General features: G+C 37.4%; 1 protein-coding gene across 1 annotated transcript; it reads right to left on the bottom strand.

Annotated features, from left to right (window-relative positions):
• Positions 1-405: 405 nt before the first annotated feature.
• LOC113507363 (Krueppel-like factor 6) lies at positions 406-20,948 on the bottom strand. Its single transcript, XM_026890224.1, has 3 exons — positions 19,422-20,948; positions 19,074-19,241; positions 406-8,035 (listed from the first exon to the last, which is right to left on the bottom strand). Exons 1-3 carry the CDS (start codon positions 19,591-19,593, stop codon positions 7,860-7,862), a joined length of 516 nt encoding a protein of 171 aa, XP_026746025.1. The 5' UTR covers positions 19,594-20,948; the 3' UTR covers positions 406-7,859.
• Between the last annotated feature and the right edge of the window lie 6,927 nt (positions 20,949-27,875).

Below are 27,875 nucleotides of genomic sequence, written 5' to 3'. Positions count from 1 at the left end.
CAATTTACTCTGATGTAAAGATGCAGTCTTTAAAACACGAATGACATTTATTAGACCAAGTAGAGAATAGAAATACACTATTCGAATACCCATTCTAGTTAAAACATTGAACATCAACAGGTAAGACTTGTGTGTGCAATATTAAGTGCAAGTACCTGATCGATAGACCGTTGGTAAAGTTCTAAAAATAGCCTCCTTAGTTTTGGATGACGCTCATTAAAGCGGCGAAAGCCTTACCGAGCGGACGTACCTCTCGCTCGTGAACAATTCGCGTTGTGTGTAAAACTGTGTTAATTGTGTAATTAATCAAGTGATTTGTGATCCAAAGGATGTGACAGGATCAACTTTAGGAGGAACTACGTTAGACGTCGGACAGTGAGTACGTAGGAAAAGAAAACACCACACTTTCCACATATAAGAAAAATTTAATATTATAAAATGTGTATGCTACGTTGTCCGTCTCCGAAGAGACCTACATACATACATCAGAAAGAAAACGAACACGTAATAATAGTAATCAGTATCGATTACCATTATTATTACATTTCGCAGTTTATTTTTGTAAATATTTATGATTAGTAACTATTTTTAAATGTTTATATACAACACGGCTCATGGAAATATAAACGCCGACACATATTACTACCTACTATAAGAAAATGTGTATTATCAAAGCTTCGCCTTTTTCAAAACGTTTCATAACAACACAAAAACATTTACGACCATCCAGACTCATAGTTGTTCACAAACGAAAAGATTTTCAATTACAATTAATTCATAGTTCTCTTCTTCAATTTTTCGTGAACGCGTGACGTATTCGTAAGGGCTGCGAGAGCTCTACAGTACACCTAAACTTGTGAACAAGACAAATTATTCAAAACGAAGTCGAGAAAAAAAGACAATCGTATCACCGCGACAAACGATTTCATATTGAATAACTTCAATGATATAAATAATAATAAAGTTCCAGGCATGTCAAATGTATTAACATAAGCTTAACTTACTAAAGAACTAAAAATAACGCGCTGCACAACCCTAAAAACACGTCACGTTTCGAATTACAATAACAATTTTATCCAAGCGACAATAACAAATACAATTTTCAAAAAACTGCGTCCAAAAATGCAAATCAAATACAATTTTTACTAATTTTTAATACTAAATACTTAACTTTACTAGAATATAAAATTGTCACGCGGATAACAAATGCGGTTACAGTTAGCCGAACTAACTGAACGACCATAAAATTTAATCTCATTTTAATACAACCAAAGATTTCCAAATCACTTTTAAAGCCAATTCAAGAGCTAAGTTAACCGCGTATTCATGTATAATTTCATTAAAGAATTCATTTAGTTTTGAGCCCTAAACAATTTGGCTTATCTAATATCTGGATAGTCAGAAAAACGGCGCGGCTTTTCAGACTCGGGTCACGACATCCAGAAACCTAGCGCCATCGAATAAAACTGTTGCAGTTGGAAGCAACACGACGTGTCTTTGACTCACACGTGGCGATAAGTCCCTAGAACGGTGACGATATTTGGCAAATTGATGACGTAATTACGGACGTCATCGAGACGACCCCTCCGTGGAAAAGTCCATACATATATTCATACGTTAAGTGTAGCTAGTAACCGACTGTTGATACCTCAACTTGCATTATTTGATCTAATTACCTGTTCAATCTTATACAGTAAGGAGTAAGTCTGTCGAAAATAATTAACTATATTCATATTTCTAAACGCTTTTTCGAAACCGACAGTGCATCGTGGTAACTCGTTGTTCGAACTATGACTAATTTTGAATTTTATTCTCAAATACAACCTCAGATAACTTACCTAGTCAGTTAATTAATTAGAAATACAAACAACCTTTTTGATGTTATAGATACTTAATATTCATTACTTATTTATAGAGTAAGATAATATTGTTTAAAAGTCTAAGGCTTTTCATATACGACGCAACGCCAAATTACACTCCGAAGATTGAATCTCCAAGCGATTGCCGCCATATTAACTCTGAGAGCTTCGTACATAAGCAAACGATGGAGAATCAATCGTCGACTATAAAGACTTGCGTTGCGTCGTTTATGAAGAGCCTAACAATTCATCTAATAATATATGAGGTCTCATTTAAAGGTTGAAGAAGCTTTTAGAAATAAAATTCGTGTAAAAAAAGCGTAGAAATAGTGCTTATAAAAGGTACATGTATACGATAAGTAAAAAATATATTTTATCAAAAATTATAAACCTAAATATCACGGTTCCATAAAAAACTGTGCTAAATATTTATCCAACAGCCGGTTACAAGCGGAAAATCGACCCTACAATAATGATATTGAAAACGTCCACGCGAATCGGGAACCCAATGGAATGTACTAATGCAGTATACTTAAAATTACACAAATTATCTATATTAATATACGAAAGTATTAAGAAAGCTCGGCACCTCATCAAATATTCTGTTGGCGCTAACATAAGACCGCGCGTCATTGTGAAAAGCGCGCGAACGGAGCGAAATGGAGGCAATAACTCTCGCTTCGAGTGCTATCTATATTGCGTCAGGACGGCGCAACAGATGGGAGCCGACATTCAAAGTTAGTGCCGCCGTTAGTTCCGCGTCCCGCCGCGCGGCGCTGTCAGCTCCTTGCACATGAGCTATTGCTTGCAAACTAGGTGAATGTATTGATTTACAGCCGCCGCCGGTGCAGTCCTTTCAGTTTTTACAGGCGACGTAAACAAACGATGTTCTAATGTCTTTTTAAACGTCCCTAGCCTCAGAATATGTTATTTCGCTCAAATATGAGCGCTGAGCTAATTTTTTGTTGTGTTCGTTGTGCGGTTACGAATGCAGGTCACCTGCGCAGAGTGTTTTTTTAGCCTAAGGTTAGACCGGTAATCAATCGAGCTCCGAGCTGTCGGCGGGCGGCGCGCCGCTGCGCGCTGATTTATGTGAATATTAAGTGGTTTGTGACGGGATAACAACGGGACTTGTTTACGGAAAATGACAGTGGACGCTAATTCGTGACAGTGACTTAAGTTTTGGTGCCAAAATAGTGTTAGTGGCGGCCCGAGCGTGAGGTTTGTTTCACATCCTTTGTAATGATCAAATTGATTGACGGACATTGTCTACTCTAGACCAAAACTATCCTATTTCCTTTTGTATCTTAAAATCTCGAATTAGATACAATCCGTGACGTTTTTTTTTTGTATGTTAAATGTGGAAATGTCTGAATCTATGATAGGGAAATATTGTTTGAATATATTGATGGCATATCCAATGTTAAAAAGATCTTGCATGCTCCAGTTTTCATGTAGATTTTATTGCTGTTGAAGCCTTTTTGAGAATATAATTTCGACGATATTTCCTTCATAGTGTTTCATGTGTTTCGTATTTTAGTCTCTACATCCTAAGATTGGGCGTTTTTATTTATAATTTAGTTGTTTTAAGGATCTCTTGCGATATTTTTTTCTTTACTATCTGTGTGCTTTGTGTGCAATAAATGTTGTGACTATTTGCCATTGTTTTTATTATAGTAATGATGATTTAGGCCCATTTAGGTAAAATTTTGACTTTTCTGAATATTTAAGAAGTATTTTAGTGTGCACATGCAATTTTTGAACCGTATATTATCCGTTTTGATACTTTTTGATTTTTGGACTCTTCTTTATATTAATATATTTTTGTTGTAAATTACCGCCGCGCTGCGTAGTGAGGTGCCCTAGCATGTGAATTGTCTCAAATGACAATAATTTCCTCTTAAACACTATTTACTTGATACGGGTTCCCGATTTGTTGGATTCCAAAGTTCATTGGCATAAGGATTGATTGCAACACAGCCGCATCATGAAATTCACTATTTTTATTATAATATGTTAGTAGGTATATACGATAATTGTAAAATTTGTTTACATAACACGTTTCTCTAATATAATTACGACATATTTTCGGATTTTATTTCTATCGATAGCCACCCGCTGTTTCGCTGTTATTTTAGTAAGAGTAGGGCGTGTGTTGGCGCCACAGACAAGCCGTGGTGGTCGCTACGGTGTGGTGCTATGTCAGCGGGGAACATGTTAGACTTGTCTACTTCTACCGCGGTGCGTATATCACTACACACAGACCATATAAAGCGGTTCATACCATATATAATGAAACATTTACTATTATATTATACCCATTTGAATACATCGAATAAACATATGAATCACATTATTTTTTTTTTCATTTTTTTTCTGTTCTTACATTTATAATTTCACTTTTGTTACAATACATCGATCTAGTAAAAGAAATGCAATATTTTTTTTTATGTATGATTTATGATTATAAGCTAAATTCGTAGGGCTAGAGTGTGTTACGTATGTCGTGTACACTAGAGCGAGATGGTCGCTAACTGGGCTTATACAGGACCAGCCACGAGCCGCGATGCAGCCGAGAGCATCCGGCACCACCCTGTATCGTCAAACATACAAAACCCCCTGTATTCGCCCGTGCGGTGTCATTACGTGTTCTCAATAGCAATTTCGTAATACCAACCGTTTGATAGATAAATTAATTTCAACTAAATATCAATTTGGAAACACTTTCTTGGGAAGTGGAGTTTTTTTGGTTTGACCAAATCAAATCCGATTCTCTCCTAGCTACAGGAACAAGCTTCACTTGAGGAGGGGAAAGACCACTGTTATCGTCCACCCCTCTCAACACAATACTCTCTGAGACCAAGTTTATCTAAATCAAATCCATTTCCCTCACTAACGTATGTCCTTAGAAAGAATAATACTTGAACGGTACCGGGTCTTGACACTCATATCTCTCTCGTCTTAATTCATAGTTGTTAGTGGTTTCCAAGTATCACACTGAAGCTGGACGCTAGATACAAACATTCATTGGAGATAGTTACCAAGTGAAGTGACGTTTTTGAATTCCTCTTTAAGACTTAGTGGTTTTTTGGATACTCAAATGAAGTTCTGAGCGTCTCTCGCAGCTGAATTGTCGCTTCGTTTCAGCCACAAGTTTTTGATACCCCTAGGCATGTAGTTTTCACGCAATAACTGCGATACCTATTCAAGGAGGTTGTTATACTAAGTCCCTATGATTACCTTCCCCTGTTTGTTTGTTCGTAACCGACTCTTTTAGACATGATTTTTACCCACTTCGATCTGTCAGGATTTTTCATATTTGACCACAAGAAGAAAAAGCGTGTTAATGAATAATGATGCAAGTTATTTCTGTTGATGTTTAAAACTCTGGTTGCTTTTTTACTGGAGTGCTTTGCGAGCGACCGTACAACCCTAATAATTAATTTAATGTTTTAATAAACTTTGTCAACTAGCTGAGCTGGTACCTTCTTGCTTTATTTTCCTTTAAAAGAGGTTTTGCTTTGATTTCGTCATAGGTCGAAGTCGGAACTCGAGATTGTTGGGAATTCTGAGGTGTTGGCAGACATCGATGATCTGATATTAGGTGTGTTTCGGTTGCATGGAACTTGGTTAGGGTGTGTTTTTCATTACCAAAACTATCGATGAGCGAATTGGTGAATATTTAGCATCATAATATTGGTGTTCAATTTCGAATCAGATGTGGGAATTTATTATAAGGTATTCTTTCAAATTTGCTAAATCTTAACAGAGTCTGTAGAGTATGATAAAAATGGGTTATAGTGAACGACACTTTATTGATTTATAAAAAAAATATTCATATCATCAATTACAGAAATATGTTTGTTTTCTAGTCATTACCGTGAATCGCTATTGGCCACGTAATTCGGTTGTTGTCTACTGTCAAAACAAAACACGAAATATGCATAATTATAACCATTTTGACAGCCGACGACAATGCGTAAATGATAACAAAATGAAAAAGTATAAAAAAACTGAGATTACTTAGAAACTAATAAATTATTCTTCAAAAAAAACGCTAAAAACGCGTTAAATTAACTATCTACTTAAACTATGTGTAACTTTAAATAACATGAATAAAAAGTTTATAAATATACTTTTAGTAAACTTCTTGGTTAAATAATTCAAAGAGATAAAAAAACAATAGAAATTTTATATAAGTGCTACATATTGTGTAGGGGGTGAGAGGCTGTGACGTCACACGCACCGATATACATATATAATTATCACACGCTCGAAATGTTTGTTCGTAACAACAAAGTCAGTTCTTTTTAAAAAAAACTAAATTTCAGACAATCCAACTATAATCGTAAATTCATTAAAAAATCAGTCGTTCCAAAGTCTGTTCAAAATGGCGACGGGTGCGCGTAAAGTCACAGCTGTAAAGAAATTACAAAACTAGTTCAATAGAAACTTATCAAATGGGAAGACTAAATAATTGGCCCCGGGAGGTACGTCGCACTAAACACTCACTGCACTCACGACGCCGCGTCTGATGGACAGACAGCGGGGTCGCTTGACATTCGATAGTTACGTAACTGCCACAACTTGCGGACGTGACTGCAAAGTCAGTTGTGTTGCAGAAGGGTGCTATGATATCTAAACGTCACGAAGTTAGGCCTTACGCAACTAAAACGGCACAAACGGACATGAATTCTGAATGTCAGGAAATCGCGATTGTGCTTGGGCTAGCGACGCTGGTGACAAGTGCTCTTGTTTGAGATCAAGCGAGCTCGCAGCCGCGCGCGTCCCTCGCCCACCAACAACCTTAGGCCCATACACACTTAGCGTTCACACATTACAAAAATACAAAACAAAATATGTACTATAGATGTTACCCTCCCTGTAGGCTAAAAATAATTTGTACGCTATGTGTGTAACGGCATTACAAATAATATAGTGCAGACGATAATAAATCTTACAACTAACGAAATAAAGGCCAGTTAACCGCACAATATCGGAATGAAAAAGTAAGAGAAAGCTTAAATTACTGAATAAAATACGTTTATAAACAATATACAAAATAAAAATACGAATCTGCGTCGAGGCCGCGCACCAGTCGAGCGGTTGTGTCGCTCTGGTGTGTATACATTGCCGGCCGAGAGGCGAGCGCGGGTCATAGCCGCCGAGCTGAGCCGTCGACTGATGCGCGGCATCGACATAACATCAGGTAACGCGACGCACTAAGCCTAAAATAATAAAGGTCGTGCTCGGCGTCGGTGGGATGATTAGCCGAACTACCCAATAAATATGACCGCGACAGAAATGCATGCGCGGGGCCGCCCAGGCGAGCCCGCGCTCATGGCACACTCGCGCCATCGCTACGCGACAGCGCCAAAATATACAAAGCTCACATAATTACATAATACAAAACGGCTATAAATCGATCTCTCAGTTAATTAAACGAAGGTTAAACTTAATATGGTTTATCTTAACTTCACGGGATAACTTGAGTTAGAGACCGGGATCATGGACTGGCTTACGCGAGGACCGAGATCCGACACGCAACTTTTTGATTGAAAAATAACTAAACTGGGATGAAACTTTTATAACGCGGCCTCTCACGATCAGATGACGACCGAGCTGAAACCCGGTGACGAGGTGGTAAACATTAGAGTCGAACGGTGACCGCGACAGATCGTGAGACGCTCGGGCATTACAGACATTTGTTATTTGCTCCGTAGAGAACAAACAGCCAAAGCCCTAGGAAGATGACACTGTTGCAGGCTATGGATCTAAACTTAAATTATTACTAAAGTATCATATAGATTTTACTGAACAAAAACGTTAAACTTAAATAAAAAACTTTAAAGCATTAAATGAATGATTGTTGACTCGGCTACGGTGTAGCGGCATTCTTTGGCTTGACGCTCTGAGGAGCAGCGAACATCACAATCAATTTAAATTAGGGGAATTCACTTATAGAACGTAAGGTGAGAGATGGTGGCGGTGGGGGTGGGTTTACGCGTGGCGCTTGGCGTGCAGCGCGAGGTGGTCGGAGCGCGAGAAGCAGCGCTCGCAGTGGCGGCAGCGGAACGGCTTGGCGCCGGTGTGCTTGCGATAGTGCCGCGTCAGCTCGTCCGAGCGAGCGAAGCGCCACTCGCACCCCTCCCAAGAACACTTGTACGGTTTCTCACCTGGAACCAATGAAATATACACGTTAATCAACTTCATAATTTTAAAATAGATCTAGGACTATTACACATTGCAATTGCAGAGAAAATATTATATAATTCAAATCGCAGACTTCCGAAATTCGGTACGCAATTACGCAACACCATTTTAGATTTAATTAAACGTACTTAATACACATTATCTTATTCCGCTTAATGCTTAGTAGCCAAGATGATCAAACAATATTTGATCATCTTGGGGATTTCATATATGGTAGATTTGAGTAGTTACAAAGCTTACACTTAAATATAATTATTTTGCTATACAATTTTTATACGTAGCGTTTTCACATATAAACTTAGTTAAAGGCGAGCGCTCATTTGATACCAGAGAGTCTTGGCTGAGCCTTTTTTTTATAAAATACAGTAATACATACAACATCTCATAGACAAAGACTGGTTTTGTCTATGCGACGTTTTGATTTTCTATTCTGTTCTGTTTTAAATGAGCGCTCGCTTTAAAAGGGCTTTTATAATTTTTTGACTTTCTCGACCTTCACAAAGAGGGGACCCTTATGTATATATAGATATATTTGTGTCCGGCCCATAACGTTACAAGCTTTCATTATGACCTGCTGGTCTAGTGGTTAGTGATCCTGACTGCTACACCGGAGGTCGTAGGTTCGATTCCCACCCAGGACAAATGTTTTTGTGATGAGCACGATATTTTTTTCTGTGTCTAGGTGTGATTTATCTAAATTATGTATGTGTTTAGAAATGTATAAGTATGTTTATCAGTTGTCTAGTATGTACTCATTAAACAAGTTGTGCTTAGTTTGAGACTGAGAATAACAGATGGCGTTGTGTGAAAGTTGTCAATTGTTATTATTATTTATTTTTTTGAATCGTGATGCTTTGTTGTTAGTCCGACATCACGGTATTAATGCAAGCTTTGTGTGTGCTTTAGAATTCACAGATACGTAGGCTGCGTTTAGATTAAACTTATAGACAGCCACCGAGTGTAGAATAGCACAACGGAGTTTCAACAACCGACTTCAGAAATTAGGCAGTTCTCAATAACCTAGTCTGTTTCTTTTATAATATATCTTAACTATTTCGTGATTTGATGTTTTTTTTATTCAACATTAAATCCGTCGTTTTCTACCATATTTGTCAAGTTTGGCTCAGTGGTTTCTATTTGAAGTCGGTTGTAGGTTTGTTGTTAGTTACATTCACATCTAGTCGACATCACCTTTGGGCACTGCTTAGTTATATACTGCATAATATAATATGTGTAAATGTGCATTCATATGTTGCTTGGCACACGACGAATACCTTGGAACCCCTTGAAACCATCGTGAGTGTAAACAATGCCCAGTATAGTTGCTAGTGGCCCTTACTGCTATACCGGAGGTCGTGGTTGCGATTCCCACCGTTAAACACCAGGACAAATTATATTATGATAGGCACAATCAATCGTTCTGTCTCTGGTTGTAATTTATCTATATTAAGTGTTAAGAAACAATTAAGTATGTTTATCAGTTGTCTAGCGCTAGTAAAAGCTTTGCTTAGTTTGAGACTAGATGGCGTTGTAAGTTGTGAGATATATTGTGGATTTTTTATTGTAGTTGCAAGATTTGCAACTGGTGCTTCCCCACAAATATTCAGGCACGCTTCTCAAGCAAACTCGTAATCTGAATCCACTTATAGGCTCTTAGAGCACAACGGATGTTTTTGCTCAACAAACCGACCAGAAACTACAAAATCGGCCGGATAAGGTATTCGTTTATATCCGGGTGGTAAATTGTCTGTCACTCTAGTAGTATATCACAACCCAAGTCAGCTTGGTTATTACAAGATTCCAATATCTGATTTTATGATTGATATTGAATTTCTTGTAGAGTCAATGGTTCGTCGCCATCTTGATCTGCTTATGTGACAGTTTAGCGGCCAGGATGCAATTGTTTCTATAAAACGCGAAAACTCAGTCGCCATCGCTCGTATAACGTCATTTTGACAGCGGCTTTTAACCTTCCCTTTTGACAGATATAATATTCCACAACCTTCACACAACGCCATCTAGTCCCAAACTAAGCGAAGGTTGTATTATGAGTACTAGACTGATATACTTATAAATTTCTAAATACATACATATTAAAGATTAATTACATCTAGATAGAAAACAAATGATCGTGCTCATCAGAAATATTAGTCCAGGGAATCGAACCTACGACCTCCGGTATCGCAGTCAGGGCCAATAACTACTACATCAACAGGCCGGTTTGGTCCTCAATGCTTTGTCAGCAATAGTTAGAAAGCAGGCGGCCATATTGCTGCTGAGGCATGATGAGTGATATTAGCGAATATAGTTTTATAATTTCTGGCTATGCATCTTGCAGCTTTATTGTATACCACAGCAGTACCCAAATGCGTGGATGCAGCATTAGACTAAGCAGATCTACAAGTACTTATGATGATAGCTCGTTAAAATATATCAAAGTGATGACAAAAAATATTCTCGTTAGTAGTGTATGGTGATTACTATCATCATGAATACTCGTAGAAATGATTCTTGGCATGACTGAAGTAGCTTTTGTAGCTTTAGTAATTAGATTCATTTTTGACCAAGATGCCAGTTTCAGATGATTTTAACTCTCTTGTTAATTTCCTTGTTTACCTATCACCACCCCATAGTTATAATATCAATGCGTACTTATGTTTTGTGTATTCGTGCGTTAATTACTGTGTGAAAGCTTATGTAGCTACTTATTTATGGAGGAAATGACAAGTATGAAGTATGAGTAGAATAGATTCAGGCCTATAATCAGCAGTGAGATGACTAAAGCTATGTCAAGAAGACTTAAGTCGAAACCAACAGCAGAACTAGCTAGTGAGGAAAATCTGTTTGCTACAGAGATGAACGGTTATCTTACTAATACTTAAACGACGTTTTTAGTATGCATGGATATTTGTTCCTCTTACACGCATAAACCACTGAACGGATTTAGACAAAATTGAGTCACAGGTTTATAACCTAGGGTGACCATATGGTATGGTTTTTATCCCGATGTTATGTTCTCATGGGATCATTTTCGATTTGTAGCGAGCGGAGCCGCGGGCTATAGCTGAAGATGAAGCTTACAGCATCAGAAAGCAGAGAAGGTAATAAGAAGAACTTGACTATTGATACATGATGGAGCAGAGAAGTGTTCGAATGTTAGAAACGATCGATAAATTTATTTTAAGATACAATCAATGGCAAAACGATACGACTGGAGTTGAACGGGACATCTAGAATGACATAAAGACGGTGCGATACATTCAATCTGTTACTAAATGATGGCTGGCATTAGTCGCACTCCTCAACTCACTCCATGGTCAGGGACGACCGAGAGCAGGTTGGAGAGAGGAAATTGTATAGTTTGCTGGAAACACCCAGATTCAATGAGGGATACTTAGTATAGAAAAATATTGAGGCTTAAATGCAGGCATATATGAAGATAATTCTTAGGACGGAATAAGATAACTGACTGATTTTTGTGAAAGGCGAAGGCCCGGTATTGAAGCGAAACGAGAGAAGGTACTGGGTGTCTTTGTGCATGTGACTTGATAGTGAAAGCCCCGTGACACAAGGAATGAATTTATTAGTGAGGAAGGCGTTTCAAAAAAAGTACTGAAAACCTAGCAGAGACGAGATTGGTGTGGATTCAAACCTGACATTGTTCTGTCCGAATTTGCCTTTGACCCAAAATGATAAGGATTCATATTAGAACCTGAACTAACACTCAGAATACAGCATTCTAATCGAGCAAATATGAGTTTACATTAGTCAGAGGACCAGGTGTTGTGGCGCTACTTGGAGAAGGCCTATATCCAGCAACTTGAGACCGACAGCAGCCCTTGATAGGCCGAATTGAAGTGAATTTGAGTTTGTAATTGATTTGAAGACTAACCTAACTTAACCTGAACTGTAAACCTCGGAAGACCTATCAATATCCTTCGAGAAATGTGATTTTTGACGACTATCAAAGATGTATTAATAACAGCTGGGACCCACAATCTAACGTGCCTTCCGAAAGATGGTCACCTATTTACGGACCGAACCTGTCAAGCCTAGCTTAACCTGTGATCGATCAACTAGTGCAGTTATAACCTAGCCACGAGTTCCTCTAGTCAAAATGTATATACAAGATAATAAATACAAGAATTTAGAATCACCGAAGAATAACTGAACAAACCTTGTACTAGTAGTAGCTAAATGACGGCCAATAATACTACGTCAAGATGAAATTGATTTAGACTGACAGGATGTTGTACGCACCTTAAAAGATGTGACAGTACCACACATTTAAAACTGTCCAATGAATTGAATGAGAGAGAAAGAGAGAGATTACCAATTACTAGAGATATGCAGGCCTTTGCTCATCAAGAACGTTTCTGTCCACTATGGAAGGCAAGACTTTTTGGTAATGTTTTGACTACTGTTACTCTTTTCATCATAAACTGTCACAATGTTCAGAGATAGTCAGATGAGCTCATTCTAAACACATATTCAAAAAAGACTATTCGGTACACTTTAGCTTCCTGCTAAAGGGAGAACTATTGATATAGGATCATATGGATTATAATTATACCTTTATTTATTTAGCAGTCGTTGGATATGCCAACCCATTAAATGGACAGTGTAATACAATAGAAATCCGTACATACTTACGATTCCTTGCTTAACTCAGCATGCATGGTTATGTATGTATGAGAGTGTTGTCTGACTGTGGGTTATGGATGAGGCCAGGTACTGAGTAAATATTTAACATGACGGGTAAATAATTATGATGGACAGAATGCAAGGTCTAGATGAGGGCGCCCACATTGAAGAGTAGACGGAAATGGACCAGAAATACTTGGATGTGCATTGGAGCAGAAAAGGCATTCATAAATTGGATAAGTTATTATAGAAGACCAACCTAGCCAAAAGTAGCAGTGATTTGTACTAGAGCATGTATGAGTACAAATATTAGTTTGAACAAGACTAATACTAATACAACTGTATTGTCTTGCCCAGGTTACTGGGTTGAGGAGGTCAGATAGGCAGTCGCTCCTTGTAAAGCACTGGTACTTAGTTGCAACTGTTTAGACTGGAAACCGACCCCAACACAGTTGAAAAATGGCCTGGATGATGATGATATTCAAAATCCTATTTATCGTCCAAGAAGTATGTTTGAGTATCAATAAAATCGAAACTAGCTAGAGTTTGCAATCTATTTTGGGTTGAGAGATCTATGCAGATTTAGGTAGAGCCAAAATAAAGTCCTTTCCTAATATCTATCAGCAATAGGAATAGGTGACACCCAAGATGTGTCTGTGATGTACGAGACGGTTTCCAGCTTTTGTGACTTACTGCAGATGTGAGTTTCGCGAGAAAAAATATTCCTGTAACAGAATGCATTCACATGGATGTTTCATTTGATACAAACAAAATACGTTCGATCAGGAAAATGCTTACAGAATTAAATTAGAGACGAACTCGCAATCCCCTGTAGACATAATTAGGAGGAAGAATTAAATCATGTCACAAAAACAGAGTTCTGAAAATAGATGTGAATAATTATGTAAACAAGCAGAGAAAAATGTGCATTGATTGTGAATTGAATGAAAAAAATAGTGACAGATGATGGATCTATTATAATATCGTAATAAGAGTTTTATTTACAGTTGAAAAAGGCAGATTTTGCAAGGAAACCCCCTAATCAGTCGAATGCTACAAGCGATAAAGATGTTATAGCCTGCAAACCCGAGCGACAAAGTTGTTAAATAGCAATGAAAGGAAGACAGTAACCGCGAATGTTCAAGTAAAGAAAACCTAGTAGCCGAAATCCGAAAATAACTGGTCTTAGAGTCACGCTAAAAAAAAACGGTTATTAATCCGTGAGAAACTTTAATGAATCCCGAAAATACTTTCACCAGAAATTAAGTTACGAGGTTGCGTGTACCAGCACTGTAGCCTATATGCGTTGTCTGATAAACAAGGCCGAACCAAAAATTTAACGCATACAGTACTAAGACTAGAGGCCAAATTGATGAGGACATGGGCAGGCCCCAGACAGTCGTGTCAAGTTGATACAAAATTTAAGAAAGTAGAGTAAATTTTTTATTGATAAGGGCTAACGTAAAGGGGCGACGTGAGAAAACATCAGATCAGACCAAGCGAGGATCGAAAATGGTACAAGGAAACTATATTGATGGTTAAATATTGAGTGCCTGGGTTACTCCAGCAGTCGAGTGATATGGCCAGTAGCAAGGAGGTCAGAAAAACGGCTTTGCTTAAAGGTCTAGGGAGAAAAAATGTGAAAAATTTCCTTACTACGAGCCCACAAGGTACCTTGTTTGAGATATTTGTGTAAGAATTAAGTGAATGAGCGCGGCCAGTCAAAACTAGAATGAAGAGATCGGCGTTTCACAGGAGATATCTCATTTATTACTATTTGAGTAAATCTAGGTGCCTAAGCTGAGTAACGATTTTATTTTATGAACTAAGGACCAAACGAGCAGACAAGCAACACCGGACAAGTGCCTTTTGGATTTATTTTAGTCGAATTGCAATAACTTAAAGGTCTGACAAAGATTTGATATAAAAGTCAAAAGCAACAGCAACAACAGAAAAATATTCTCGACTGTCGTAAAATATCAGTTACCTATCGTGATACCCCATGGAATTAAAAAGCAGCCATGAGCCGCACAGAACAGCCTCAATGAGAAATAAACTCCTTACGTTGCAAGAGCAGCTTCAATAAACGCATCAACCAAGAAAAACCATGTTGAATGGAAATTGACATGAGCCCAGAAGAAATTAAATCAAAGAGAAAATTAATAGAATAAAAAAATCTAATCTAAAAACCCACATTGTCAAATTTCACTCCATGCAAATTTTATCAAAATTGGTCTAGCCATTTTTTTGGTTGTAAATTGCTTTGTCATCGGGTTCGAAGCTACCTTGAAAATTTCAGCCTGCTAGCTTATCGCAAAGTGCCTCAAAACCGAGTTACAAAGATCCAACCGGAACCACAAACAAACAAGAAAGCGAGTGTATAAAAACACGTGGAGTAAAATTATGGAATATACCTATGATCTAAAGGTAGAGCAAATTGAATGTAGAATGTACAAGATCAAATAGTATGAGAGAGAGTCGTCAGAAAGTCTACGTCCAGTAATGGACCGATTAATTTTACAAAGAAATTTTGACCTTATGTTATATCAGGAAAGATAGTCACCAATGCCTGCCCTAATTATTGAATACCAGTTAAATCCACTGCTGAAAAAGGCAAGCTCTCTCAAAAACTAAATTTGTAGAAGCATCACCACGTGTGCTTAGGCGGGATTCCAGTATATTTTTAATAGTATTGATAGTTCATCTCACATATTTTGTCATTCACATACGCCTCAGTCAGCCTCAGGAATATCAGAAAGAATTTAGATTATAGTTTGCCAATATTTCAATATCCTGAGGTGTGATAGCTTTCATATAGAAATGTATTTAGAGCCTGCCACTATTTGTTAATAATGCATTCCAAACGATACTATCTCACTCTAACATATTTTGCCTTAGTGTCCCAAAAAAATTTGGGATGTATGCAAGTGGTAGTGGTGGCTCGCCATTTCTGGTGGTGATAGGTACAACAGGCTGTCTTCGCAGCGTCATATTATTATTTTTGTCTTTTTCCTTTACATCAGTAGTTACTTACTCATGGAGCAGATATATCTGATCTCCGGAATGCATTGCAGCTGGTTTCGCTTCGTTGAATCACAACTGAGCTTCGCAACCGCATTTATCTATCGGTACCAATGATGAGGACAAATTAAATAACGAAATTAAAGAAAATAAAATAAATAACTGACCTATTTTGTTTCTTTCTACTCCCTAATGGCCTATACGTGATATGAGGGAATACTTTTTCAAAGATTGTGTGATTTGATAAGGTCTCTGCAAAGGTAGGATAATACGGGATCGAAAGGCATAGGTCATCTAACACTATCTCTAAAGAAAATTTATCTTTCTATCCTTTCATTCTTACTCAATGCTAATGGAATTTAATTTTTATCTTGACTACCATCATCTATTATGAAACATGCTGCGGGTTCGATCCTCGCATGCACTAATTTATTTTTGTATTTATCTTCAGTTTTAAAACGAAAGTTTTCTAAAGTCTTAATAAATAAACGACAAAAGTGCATTGCGCATGATAGAAAAGTATGTCTTGATCATTTTTAAATCGATTTTGAAGTAATAAAAAGTGTTTCTATCTGCCTTATTATAATATATCTCAACTTAATTGTGGGGGAAGAAAACAAATTAAAAAAATAAATTAAAAATATTGAAAAACACGAATACATTTCAAATGTATTTTCTTTTTAAACTACATGAAGACAATATGAAATTGGACATATACCTAAGTGAAGTCATTGGTACATAATCGACCTCATTATCCTAACATACGATCCTAATTTAACAAAATGTCCTGTATTATAACAGTCACATTAGTACTTACTAACAAGTAGATCATTAACTTTATTTTTTTTTGCGTTTTACAATTTTTCGTTTTTAATTACTTGTAATCACGCCATCTATTACACTATGCATGAAACTACAGGCATTGCCATTCAGTTTTGATGTCTCGTTGAATATGATTTGTTACCTTACAACTAGAGGGTGCTTCTACACTCTAGGGGTAGTTTTAATAACGCCATCTATCCGAAACCCCTAGTACTCTAGTTGGTTACTAGGCAAGCTAGATTGTAAGCTGCAAGCTTCGTGAACGTTTCGATAGATGGCGTTGTTAGCACAAGTCTACCTTAACTTAATATTGTTTACCTTGAATATCATAGATGGCATGAAGCTTAGTTTATAAATGATTATGTGATGATTGCTATATTATTCTAATAGATATATTGTTGTATTGTTCAAGGCATACATATGTAATTTTAGAGCGTCAAGCATTTGAAAATGAAATATTTTGAAAGCCGTTTTTGTTAGGAAGCGTTAATTATATTAGATTGGATGCTTCACAACAATATCGAATTAATAAAATGTAAGTGAAAAACAAACAAACCTCTTTCATGCCTCCTTGAATAATACAAAAATACATCACCTAACATGCACGTCTACGGATAACAAATGTTTTTATTTACAAGTACAAATATTTCTTTAGAAATTAATCGCTTCGCTTCATAGCAATGCTCGCATACAAAATTATTAACAAAATTAACAGTAGTTATTGGCAGTGGCTGCCTTAAATTGCAAAACAACTTCACATAGGTACTATTTGAAGCTGACGTGTCAATTGCTATGCGTTAAAGCGCTCGTTAATGAAATATAACAGTACAATTTGATACGCGAAACTACCTAATGTTTAGTGACTTTTAAATGACACCTATCATTAAAACAATAATTAAATTGACACGGAAAATTCATTGGTTTATAAACCTTACCTTATAATGTTTAAAACAATTAGGTTTTTCGTTTTAGATTCAGTCGAATGACCTTTTTAAAGTCAAGTAGAGCTTGCAAAGTATTAAGCGGTGTGAAAGCGTTCAGTCTAGACATGATAGTATTGAAGAATTCAAAATTCATTTTAATATGAAAGGTCATCGGGCTCTCTGACCTTTAAAAAGATTGCGTCTACCCCCTCAGACAAGCAAACCGCGTTGAAATTACATATGACCTCTTTAGTTCATATTGTTATAGAGTGGACTCTCAGGCAAGTGACAGAGTTGATCAGCGATTGTTATCATGTCTTGGGTCTAGACCGGTTCGGCTGTCTTCAAACATTAGGCCGTATTCAAACCAAATGCGCAGCCAGCCGCCGAACGGTAGGAGGGAAACTAGACGGCGCGGCGGCGGTTTTATCAGACGGTTTTAGCACCTACGCGTAGCTTAAAAACGGATTCTAGGATGTCGATTGCATGAACGAACAAGTGGAATGTGTGAATGAAAATGAACTGATCAACGATCGCTCATAGTGGGCGGCTGACTACTTGTTTGGTATGAAAAAAGCCAAACAAATTACTTGTTAATTAAAGCTTAAAAGTTATTGATATTAAAATTAGTAACTTAGATGACAATGGTTCACAATGGTTAGTTACCTAGCTAACACGAACAACGTTGACGTTGGATAATAAGTTGTTTCAATTTTGTCGGTAATTTAATACTCTTTTACAAAACTGTCGGTTTTGAAGCGGAATACAACGTAATGCAGTGGGTTTTCGTCACCATTAGCGTTTGGATCAGTACTAGCCACGCGAATAGCCATCGGCGCGGACAGGCGCACCATGTTGGATTGCGCTAGGGCAGCCAGGTTTTGCTGGACCAACTGGGCAATTAGCGGCTGGGCCAACAGAAAGTCGTTAGACGCCGCCGATTTAGCCACGTTAAAGGCCATTGGCGCAGCCGCGTTATACATTTTCGGCTGAGCCGGACTAGCTACGGGCCGTGGAGCCGATCTATTGGCTTTCGACTTAGCCGAGCCGTTAGCGCTCGAGAGAGCGGCAATTAAAGATTGCGGCAAAGACTTTGTTCGGCGTTTTTTGAATAATTCTTTTTTGTTTATTTCTGAAATGGGAATCAACTGTTAGGAAAGTATTTTGATTATGCTTAGAAATATAATGGAGCTTAAGCGCGCTGATTGAACTGCTTTGAAAATTTTGTTAACTCGTCACACTTACCATAGCCGTGTTAAGATCCCAATCGTTTCTAGAATACAGTATGAATAGGTGCACACGTCCGTACGAAACTGCGATGCCACAAGACTATACATGATGCCACGCCGATTCCATAACTCATAACAGTTACTCGTATCATTGACTCGACACTCAAATAGTTACAAAACGTGCGTTATGCGCGACGGAATCAAACGTCACAAGTATACGATTGCCGGTTGCGATTTCATACAGATATGTAGCTGAATAAATACTGTATTCTAAAATCATAGAAAAAATCATTCGCATGTTTTATAGGAAAGCTTGTGTTAGAAGTGCGAGGCTTAGAAAAGGATGGGTGGGGGATACTCACCGGTGTGGGTTCTCTTATGAGCTTTGAGATGCGAGCTCTTGGTGTAGACCTTGTCGCAGGCGGGGAACTCGCAGCGATGCACGCGGCGGCGCGGGTCGGTGGCGTGCGGCGCGTGGCGCGGCTGGTGCGCGCGGCGGGCCGGGGCCGGCGCAGGGCTCGGCGGCTCTTCTGGAACCACACGACACACACATCACACTCTCCACCTTACACCGTTCAACACCAAAAAATACTCGATTCCAAATCCTTAGGCAAAAAGTGAACGTACCATTGAATCCCATTGAGAGCTCTTCGAAAAAGTGACATTAGTTAGAATTGGAGTTTGTTTTGAGTAGTTCGAGGTGTACTTACCACGCGGCTCGTCGGAGTCGCTCTGCGGTTCGCACTTCATGGCCTGCACGCTGAAGTCCGGCTCGTTGGAGGAGTCCTGCTGGCTGCCCGGGCTGGCCGGGCTGGGGATAGCCCACTCCTCTTCCTGTTGGTCGCGACCCTTGCGCGGCTCGTCGCGAAGGTATCGCTCCATCTCGTAACATGTCTGGAAGTTACAAGGCTTTTTGTATTGAACATCTAAGATTCCTTCACGACTTCACTGAGTACCACGATACGTTTGTTATTTAAGTAATGCGGGGTAAGCGTGCTCATACCAGAGCTATAAAATCAGCTACTATCAGGCTTATAATTGTGTGCTGGTCTGATCATTTTGGGTAGCTTGGTCAGGTGGCTCGTATTGTAAGGTGAGAACAAAAAAGGTTTTATGCCTCTATTGATACAATGAGCTATATTCTGGATAGATCGTAATCGACTGATTTCATCCTTTGGTTTGAAAGCTGGCGTGAGGTTGTGGTATTGGATTATTGGTCTACTGCAAATAATTATGGTAAGCTGCTATGCCTATGGTGCTCATTTTCCTGATCTTCTGTGGTCTAATACTTCTATGGCCTTTAATCGTAAGAAATTTGTTTACTGCAACTGGAGAGTTATGTGACTTTGGTAATGACAGACATGATCCTAATCAGAAGCAGCATAAACTTGAAAGTTTTTATCTAAGTCCCTCTTTCACGCAAAAACCACTGAACGGATTTAGACGAAACTTGGTACAAAGATAATTTAAAACCGGGATTACCACATAGGTTACGTTTTTATATCGATTTTAAGTACCTGTGATATCATTTTCCATCTGTAACGGCTAGTGTTGCAAATTTTTGTTAAACTTTATTTTAATTTCGAACATAATTATCCTCAGATGATGGTATCCCAGACGAATCGAGGATAATGCCTCAACGATTTATGAATTAATTTATATATTTCTGAGAATGTCCATTAACCCAACAGTGCTTTTACGATACAAAGTTAATAAACAATTAAACATTTAATTATGATTTATAGTTGACAGAGGGACAGTTACTGCTGATTTATAACGCTTGATAACAAAATGACATTTGAGAAATCTAAAAATAATTGCAATAACATGCAACACTACTGTTGCTTATTGCGTGAAACTTAGTCGAATGTCTCCTTGAAGTGGCATGCTGTCTTTGTCACCTTAAAGTGGAATGTAGACGCAGCGAATGCGGCTACTAAAAAAAGTGTTTTTTATTTATAATATTCCGTACCCATAGAGGTGAAAAGGTCTAAACTCTATTACTGCTGCACCGTCTATCCGTTTATCACGAGGATGTATCTCATGAATAAATCTTAATAACTTAACGACAGCACAATACTATCTTAATCACCAACTCGACGATAACATTATTTAAAAATTCTCTTTTCTACTAAAATGAAAATGGGTATTTTTAACATGGTCAAAATTACCTGAATTGAGAAACTCCTTAATTTTGAAGTCTTTAAAATATATTAGCGTACTTATTACCATCATCATCATTGGCCTAGCCTTTTCTACAACGATGTTTTGATCGGCTTCCAGTCTAACCGGTTTCAGCAAAGTACCAGTGTTATACAAGGAGCGACTGACCTCCTCAACCCAGTTACCTGGGCAACACGATACCCCTTGGTTAGACTGGTTGTCAAAATTTCTAGCTTCTACTATCATTCAGGAGTGACCCACAATTCAACGTGCTTTCCGAAACACGGAGGGACTCGTTATGACAAAGATGGTCACCCATCGTGATCACCGACCGTTGCTTAGCTGATTGATCCACTTATGCAGTTATAGCTTACACATGTGTAAATTTGCGATAGAAATAAGTGAAAATCGTTGTCACCTCGTTCATAAGCAACGTATATTTTCTCACAACATACGTTTTCTCACAATTGTTCGTAATAACGCGGTCTTATGTAAATCGAGAAAGAATCGATTGCGTATTTGTTTCGATAAACTTTCTCGTGTATGGTGAGAGTCATCGATTCATTGTACTGGTTCGAGTAGACTACTGCCCGGGATTAATAAGCCCTGGTTCAGATGTAGTAGGAATTTGTTGCCTTTCGAGAATTGGCTCTAATATCGAGATGGAAAAATAACTCTTTAATATTTCTTTTTTTTTTAAACGACTCTCCCAATTAAGGAATTTAATCCTTGTGTTGCTGTGGTTTCACAAATATACAAATCACATGCACAATGATACCCAGACTCAGAACAAGCATTCGTTGATCACACAAATGCTTTTCCTACGCGTGGATCGAACCCGCGACACGACGCGCACTTGGTCTTGGCGTTGTGACCTCAACCACTCGGCTATTCGTGAAGTCTTTCGTAGTTTTTTTTACTGTTGTGGTGTCAACAACACAACCTGGCTTGTTGGTCTATTGGTTAGTGGCCCCAACTGCTATACAGTTATGGGTTCGATTCCCAGCCAGGAAAAATGATTGTGTGGTGAGCACGATGATTATGTTTAGGTTTAATTTATCTATATTATAGTTTTTTTTAAATACCTATTAAATTATTATCAGCTGTCTTGTCTAATATAAGCTTTCCTTAGTTTGAATATAGATGGCGTTGTTTAAAAGTTGTGAAATATGTTTTTTTTTATTATTGTTAACAACGTATTGTTTTACATTTTATATTTGACCGGGTAAAAGAAAACCTCAGCATTATGATGGAGTCATATGGAGTCAAAATGTTGACCAGTCCCCAAATTTAGAGTAACAATCTTTAGTCACGACAAATCATAGCCGAGTGGCATAGGTCACCAAGCCAAACTCACTGTGTCCGACGTGTCGCGGGTTCGATCCCGATACACGCTTTTCATGCATTTTTTGAGTGTCTTGCGAGTTGCTCTGTTTTTTTTTTTGTTAATTCCGAAGCAAACAATGATATGATATAAAAAAATATAACTTCTTAAAATAAGTATGCTTTTTTATTGCAAGATAATTTAATCTATTTTGAATACTATTTTTATTACGACTCAATCTCTGGAACCGAGTCTAAACTAAAAACAATTGATAGAACAACCACAAAAAACTCTAAACAATAGAAAAACGAATCGTACAAATCGTATTTTTTAAACACAACAAGCCCTTTGACCGTTTTCACGCGATTATCGACCTTATCACAGAGACATAAGGTTGATGAGGAAGTAAATGGACGTTGGTATTAAGTTACCGTTATACAAGGCTTAAGTGCGGAGTAACCTTGGGCGAAGGCAACGACCCTATGTTTAGACAACGAAGAGGCGGAAAGGGCTTGATTGTATACATTAAATAACTTATTTTGAAGCTTTGATGTATGAAAATTAATTTGAGGCAATAAATTATATTGATCGTGGAAATGTTTGAAAAATATAAGTAAAAATACAGTTTAGTCTATTCAGATAGATTTCCAAAAAATAATGGATAGATATTTTTCATTTTGTCTCGTAAACAAAAAATGAAGGCGGTACAGTGTTTTAAATCTCGTGTGACGTCACTTACCAGCACGCTTTTTACTAGCAAGTGATGTTTTTAACTACATATATTTTATCACTAGCTGTTGCCCGCGACTTCGTCCGCGTGGTTAGAAGATACTTATAAGTTATAATTTATACCTGCCTTCTATCTATCTTGTAGTATTAAGTCAGCGTTTTCAATGTAAGCGCAAAAAATGTGATTTTTTACGACCTCACATTAGAAACCTCAAAAATTGTAGCCTATGTGTTATTCTGATGTATAAGCTATATTGTGGTAAAGTTTAATTCAAATCCATTCAGTAGTTTTTACGTGAAAGAGTAACAAACATCCATACATCCATACTTACAAACTTTCGCCTTTATAATAGTAGTAGGATCTTAAGTGCCTTCAATCTTTCTTACTTTTGAATGATTTAATTGTTTGAAAATCAGTGTGAAGGGCTCTATAGATTTATAATTGAAACCTAAAAACGACTCGTACAGATTTCATTTGTTTATCACGGCTGATCTTTGAAATAGCTGCACCGTTTTTGGTGAGATATTGAACAAATGTGGACCCCAGGCAGACCACAACAATTTTCATTAAATACGGTCATGAATTAAAGAGAATTTTAAGTTTCTTTTTCGGTCGTTTGTCACGTAAAGAATTATCCTTCTCGTTTCAAAACACGTCAATGTAGTAAAGACAAGTAAGAGTTGTTTTTAAGCACGAGTTCCGTATATTACTTTTTACAAAAGATGCATCTTTTAATGATGAATGTATATAAATAGATAGACGTCTGCACGGATAGGCGAGTGGTTGAGGTCACCACGCCAAACCCACTGAGCGCGACGTGTCGCGGGTTCGATCGCCTCGTTGGACAAGCATTAATAGTGTGATCCACAAATGCTTGTCCAGAGTCTGGGTGTCTTTGTGCATGTGATTTGTATGTTTGTGAAACAAATGAAAAAAAAGATACCTCAGTGTAAAAAAAATGCAAACCGTTTGATATGTGTTTATTAATTTTGAAAAAATATATTTGTGTATTTCGTACGACTCAATATATGAGCCAAATTTGATATCTTTATGTAAATAAAGAAAGAAGAAGAAAGTATATTTTTATTTTAATCAACGTTAACTTTCTAGCTAACAAGGTTTTTGAGATACAACCTGGTGACAGACGGACAGACAGATAAGCAGCGGAACCTTAATATTAAGATCAGTTTTTGGTTCTGGATGCAGAAGTCAAAATATTCAGTTACAGAAACTTATTAAGCAAAATCTCTTTATCAGTTTTCTAACCCACTTCAAACAGAGATTCTCGTTTCGAGCGAGTATTTTTACACGTGTTAGTAACATAATTAGTTTATAAACACGTTGCGTGGTCATACAACGACAGTAAGTAGGGAACTATGCTTCGTAATGGCGTTTATCGGCGATCTAGCGGCCATTGTGCATGTGGAGTCGCGCGCATCGCCTGGCATCTATAATGCGCGCGCGCAGGCGAGAGGGGGGCGAGGTGGGGGGAACTGTCATACAAATGCGGTTTGCGGTGACCAACCTGTTAGGTACCGATGCCACGAGAATTTCCTGCCAGGAAGACATTTTCTATTAGATGCCTTATAATTTTGATATGTTTTTTTGGTCAATTAGGAATTTTGATCAGGCGTTCGTGTGATAAAGGTTTCAATAAGGAAATTATTTTCTACATATTAAGTTATATTATTTAAATGTGAAAAAGATACAAGCAAGCGGTTTAATTTAATATCTAGCAAGACGAGAAAGCATTAATTATAAATGTGACACGCATTTCAAAAACACTAATAAAATACACAACAATATAAACTGTGCTGGAGGTCTGAATGTATGTCACGGCACAGAAACACAGACAATTAATTACAAGTGTCATGCGATAGCTGTCAATTAATAGTAAATTCGCACACAATATTCGCACTCGCAGATAAAGAGCAAAATAAATTCGCAATGTACACGAAAATTTCGCAATATTAGAAATCGCTATGGCTTTTATTCGCTACAAATTTAATATATTAAAATTTGTATTAAAAACGTGTCAAAATTTGTTTTTTTTTCGCTGATACCTAGTCATATTTTTAATATCGTTTCCATAAATGGTAATAAGCAGATTTCTTAAAAATAAGAAAAAAAGCGATTCCGAAAAAAATTGTTTGCACATACAAATTTTGGTCAGCTGACAATTTTGTATGGTAACCTATTTTTTTGAGAATAACCGATTTTCCTTGATCTTTATGAAATACATACATATTTTATTTATACGAGAATTAAAATATGACCGAAATTCTATTTATTTGTTACATTCAACCCCAAAAAATAATTGGGATAGAGCAGGGGAATGATGATGATGATGAGAAAGAGTAACCATGGAGTTTCTTGCTCGTTCTTCGCCATGAGAATCTACCTTCCGAACGAGCGGTAGCTTAGGAGACTGACCGACAGACTGACACTAGATTTTAATATTGTTTTACGTTAAATTATTTGACGTTCAAAAGTGTCATATACAGGTCTTATTGAAATAAAGAACTTGACTTTAACTTTGATGTTTTAAAAATAATTAAACCTTGATACCGTGTGATACATGTTTTTTTAAAGTAACACTCCAATTGACAACTCTTTTCAACCCTTTGAAAATCGGGTAAATGTAGGTATATTCGTATTGCCAGACCACGAGGCCACTCTACTGCGCGCTCAAATAACTTTCACAGCGTCTTTCATAGTTTCTCGTGTACGATGTTTCCACGGTTAGAAACGCGACAGATCGGTGTATTATGTGAATTGTATAATGAACAAAAAACAGCTGTATCCCTACTAATATTATAAATGCGAAAGTAACTCTGTCTGTCTGTTACGCTTTCACGTCTAAACCACTGAACCGATTTTAATGAAATTTGGTACAAAGATAGAGTTGACCTTGAGACAGAACATAGGATAGTTTTTATCTCGGATTTTTGAAGAGTACTCTTGGAAACGCGATATAACCGACATCGGCGCGGGCGAAGCCGCGGGCGAAAAGCTAGTAGTCCATAAGACAGATTACCAAAAAATATTGGATTGATATTGGATGTATTTTTTTATTTTATCTCGTAAACGAAGAATAAAGGGCATAAAGTTGTTTACAATCTCGTGTGACGTCACTTGCCAGTACGCTTTTTACTAGTAAGTGATGTTTCTAGTCCCCACTACCTTTCATCATTTTAAGTTTTTTAAATCTTTTTAATGATGCCTATATTTCCGAAATCTATCTGAAGAACTAAATAGGTTTTGTCAAATACCCTATAATTATATGTACAATTGAATCCTAAAAGCGACTCTCGCAGATTTTGTTTCTTTGTCAGGCTGATCTGATAAAATGAAAAATACGTATTCACTATTTTTTGGAAATCTGTCTGACGGACTGTACATACGTATGTTATAGGATTTAGTCAAATACCCTATTGTATCAGACCATCGGTTATGCGCGCTGCTGACACCCGATCCTTGTGTGACGTCACGCCGCGTCTTCATTGCTTTGGTCATTCTCATGTATTGGTTTACTTCAACAATTTATATTCCTTTCAAACTGTTTGGCGATGAGAGAAAATCGGGAAAGATTTGGAAAAGTCTTTTCTCTCAAATGGGATTTAGTGAAATATTTAGGTGTCAATTTATGATTGGCTAGCTTTTGCCTGCACAATACAAACCGAAAATGATCAGAAGGGTACATAAACTCGGGATAAAACCATCCTATGCGTTAATTCAGGTTCTAAACTATCTGTGTAACAAGTTTTCGTCTAAATCCGTTCAGTAGTTTTTGCGTAAAAACCCATGTTCACAAACTTACGCCTTTATAATATTATAGTACAGTTTAATAGATACCCTAGTTTTAATACAATTAAAATTTGTATTATCCAAAGCCCTCCACTTCAAAAGGTAACCCTGTCGTGAAATGCATTACTCCAGCAAATATGATTTGGATAGGAAGAGGGTCCGCCATTATCCCAACGTCAAGACCAAAACGAGCATCCCAAACGCCTGTATTCGATACAGCATAAGGTCCATTTTCCATAAACCATGTTTGTTTTACACCTTCTTGATGTGAGACCAATGCAATTATAGGCAGCAACGGCACCGTAAGCCTGCTCTTTGACAGTAGAAAATGTTGGAAACTAGATTCCGAGCGATTTCCTCCGTATGGAAAAGGGACTGACAATATCCGGAGCACAAACCGGCTTGCGACAGAAGTGTAGATACCTATACCTACATACTTTTGTAATGTGCATACAGGTACAAAATGCTTTCGAAGTTGGAGGAGATCTGATTTGATAGTTAATTCTATAGAATCTTTTTGGAGGTACCTTCTTGCGAGGATGTGAAAGCATTAATTTATTTCGTTCGTCACTGAGGATTCCCAAAGATTTTTTCATTGCGTGGCAAAAATTATAAGGCAAGAAAATAGCAAACGTTACATAAAATTTGAACAAGAATAATATTATTCTAAGAGTTTATCTAACCACGGTTCTTACGGTTATGGCGATATGAGTAAGCAATTGAAAATGTATTAATAGTTTTAGCGAGTTGGTTTTACCAATACAATATGAGCCTTATTCAATAACTGTGCTTTTTAAGATGGAAATTATTGTAAAAATCGGAGCATCTATTCCTGGGATCAACGCTTTCAAACAAAGAAACAAACTCTTCAGCTTTTAATATGAGTAAAAGTAATACGACGATATGAAGTTATTAATAGTGATTATTTCACAATACTTTCGACCTAGGCGTTTTAGTGACGACGATCAAAAATGTTTGTCTTCAATCGCAACCTACGAAATTGCGGAAACAAAGGCTCGTCATATCTCATCCCTATTCCCTACTAATATTATAAATGCGAAACTAACTCTGTCTGTCTGTCTGTTACGCTTTCACGGCTAAACTACAGAACAGATTTTAATGAAATTTGGTACAGGGATA

This window comes from Trichoplusia ni, unplaced genomic scaffold (assembly GCF_003590095.1).
Source record: "Trichoplusia ni isolate ovarian cell line Hi5 unplaced genomic scaffold, tn1 tig00001826, whole genome shotgun sequence".
NCBI lineage: Eukaryota > Metazoa > Arthropoda > Insecta > Lepidoptera > Noctuidae > Trichoplusia > Trichoplusia ni.
This window is presented reverse-complemented; position numbering and strand designations above follow the sequence as displayed.